The sequence below is a fragment of the Mandrillus leucophaeus genome, unplaced genomic scaffold (assembly GCF_000951045.1).
Source record: "Mandrillus leucophaeus isolate KB7577 unplaced genomic scaffold, Mleu.le_1.0 Scaffold1, whole genome shotgun sequence".
Classification (NCBI taxonomy): Eukaryota; Metazoa; Chordata; class Mammalia; order Primates; family Cercopithecidae; genus Mandrillus; species Mandrillus leucophaeus.
The window spans coordinates 9179335-9181772 of NW_012098097.1; the positions used below are offsets into that span (position 1 = coordinate 9179335).

At 56.5% G+C, this 2438-nt stretch overlaps 1 protein-coding gene across 2 annotated transcripts in view; it reads left to right on the forward strand.

Annotated features, from left to right (window-relative positions):
• The first annotated feature begins 23 nt into the window (after positions 1-23).
• CDK3 (cyclin-dependent kinase 3) overlaps positions 24-2438 on the forward strand; it is a 4997-nt gene continuing 2582 nt past the window's right edge. Inside the window, exons 1-6 of one of the 2 annotated variants that reach the window (XM_011982106.1) lie at positions 24-221; positions 560-637; positions 708-828; positions 934-1104; positions 1197-1298; positions 1863-2066. In XM_011982106.1, the coding sequence (XP_011837496.1) occupies positions 106-221; positions 560-637; positions 708-828; positions 934-1104; positions 1197-1298; positions 1863-2066 (792 nt within the window). In that variant the 5' untranslated portion in view covers positions 24-105. The remainder of the gene's footprint in view (positions 222-559; positions 638-707; positions 829-933; positions 1105-1196; positions 1299-1862; positions 2067-2438) is intronic. The other variant, XM_011982180.1, reaches the window with a different exon arrangement.

Sequence of the window (2438 nt, forward strand, 5' to 3'; positions counted from 1 at the left end):
CTGGGCTGGGCAGGGCGCCGCATGGAGGCTGGAGGAGCAACAGGGGCGCTGGGCGTGGGGCACAAATGGCCCAGCGCCTTCTGTTTCCCAGGCAGCTCCGTGGCCATGGATGTGTTCCAGAAGGTAGAGAAGATCGGAGAGGGCACCTACGGGGTGGTGTACAAGGCCAAGAACAGGGAGACAGGGCAGCTGGTGGCCCTGAAGAAGATCAGACTGGATTTGTGAGTGCTGGGACCGCCCCTGAGTTACCCGCCCTGGGCCATCACAACCTGGGCGCTCCCTGATCCGTTCCGTCCTTCCTGGAGTCCACACTTAACTCCTCCGGGTGCTGCCCGGCAGCCCTTCCCCATCCTTCCCCCAGCTCACTGTCTTCTGACCAGCCTTCGCCGGGGCCCTGCTCTGTGGAGCTTGGTGGGTGACATGCCAAGGAGCACAGGTCTCCATTGCTGGGGCCTGGGTAATTCTGTGGGGATAAGGAACGCAGAAGCCAATCCCCCTGGCCGGAAGTGCCCTTCTTGGCCCAAGTCTCTGCCCGTGGGTGTGCCCTTGTTTCTTGCAGGGAGATGGAGGGCGTCCCAAGCACTGCCATCAGGGAGATCTCCCTGCTCAAGGAACTGAAGCACCCCAACATCGTCCAGTGAGTTGGGGATGGAGGCGGGGAAGCTGGGATGGCGAAGGTAGCATCCTGACTGCCATCTTCCTGCCAGGCTGCTGGACGTGGTGCACAACGAGAGGAAGCTTTATCTGGTGTTTGAGTTCCTCAGCCAGGACCTGAAGAAGTACATGGACTCCACCCCAGACTCGGAGCTCCCCCTGCACCTCATCAAGGTAGGGAGGGAAGGGCGGGGAAGGAGCGGTGACACCCCGTCCCTGCCATCCCTGTCCACGCAGCGCCTCCACTCAGCCGCCTCCACCTCGCACTCATTTCTCCAGAGCTACCTCTTCCAGTTGCTGCAGGGGGTGAGTTTCTGCCACTCACATCGGGTCATCCACCGAGACCTGAAGCCCCAGAATCTGCTCATCAATGAGTTGGGTGCCATCAAGCTGGCTGACTTCGGCCTGGCTCGAGCCTTCGGGGTGCCCCTGCGCACCTACACCCACGAGGTATTGTGAGACAAAGAGGAGAGAGGGGCAGCAGGAGGAGTGTCACCCATGCACTCAGCCACCCTGAGTGATGCTGTTTCCTTGCCCTGCAGGTGGTGACACTGTGGTATCGCGCCCCCGAGATTCTCTTGGGCAGCAAGTTCTATACCACAGCTGTGGATATCTGGAGCATTGGTTGCATCTTTGCAGAGATGGTAGAGAGAGGGGCACACATGGCCACAGGGTGCCACAGGCAGGGTCCTCCTGGGGTTGGGTGGGGCCCACTGATGCTTCCATTAGAGGTGGATTAAAGAGTGTTTGAGGCATGGTGGCTCACGCCTGTAATCCCAGCACTTTGGGAAGCCGAGATGGGAGGATTGCTTGAGCCCAGGAGTTTGAGACCAGCCTGGGCAACATAGCAAATCCCCAGCATTTAAAAAAATATAAAAATTAGCTGGGTGTGGTGGTGCATGCTTATAGTCCTGAGGCAGGAGGATTGCTTGAGCCTGTGCTGGAGGCTGCAGTGAGCTGTGATTGCACCACTGCACTCTAGCCTGGGCTATAGAGCAAGACTCCATCTCTATTTTTTAAAAAAAGTTGTTTGGTACTGGCTAAAGGACTGAGGAAGGTAGCCTTCTTCCAAAAGAGGCCAGAATTCTTTGCACAACCATGGGAAAGATATCTTGACAGGCCTCTCCCTGGGTCTGGCCACTTATCTGGTATTGGATTCTGTACAACAAAGTGGCAGACCCCACACCTTCTCTTCTTCCCCATTTCAGGTGACTCGAAAAGCCCTGTTTCCTGGTGACTCTGAGATTGACCAGCTCTTTCGTATCTTTCGTATGCTGGGGACACCCAGCGAAGCCACATGGCCCGGGGTCACCCAGCTGCCTGACTATAAGGGCAACTTCCCTAAGTGGACCAGGAAGGGACTGGGAGAGATTGTGCCCAGTCTGGAGCCAGAGGGCAGGGACCTGCTCATGGTAGGCGCATGTGGGCTCCAGCTGCTGCTCCGACTACAATGTCCCCTCATCAGCCAGCCTCCTACATAACCCTGGCACTTTCCGAGTCCAAGGCCAAAGTCTGTTTCCTGACCCTTGTACACAACTGGCTTGTCCTTGTCCTTGGGTGTACTGATTGCTCAACCTGGAAGCCTACCCCGCGAGAAGTGCAGTATTTCTCTTCCCTGTGGAAGTGGCCTCATTGAGTTAGCTCTGTCTTTCTGCTGTGCGACATGCCCTTTTGCCCTAGTTGCCTTGTGTGTTTGGTTATTCTACTTTGTGGACATTACTGTTCCATCTAAGCTGTATGCCTCCCCAGGCCGGGGCCATACCTTCTTTTTTTTTTTTTTTTTG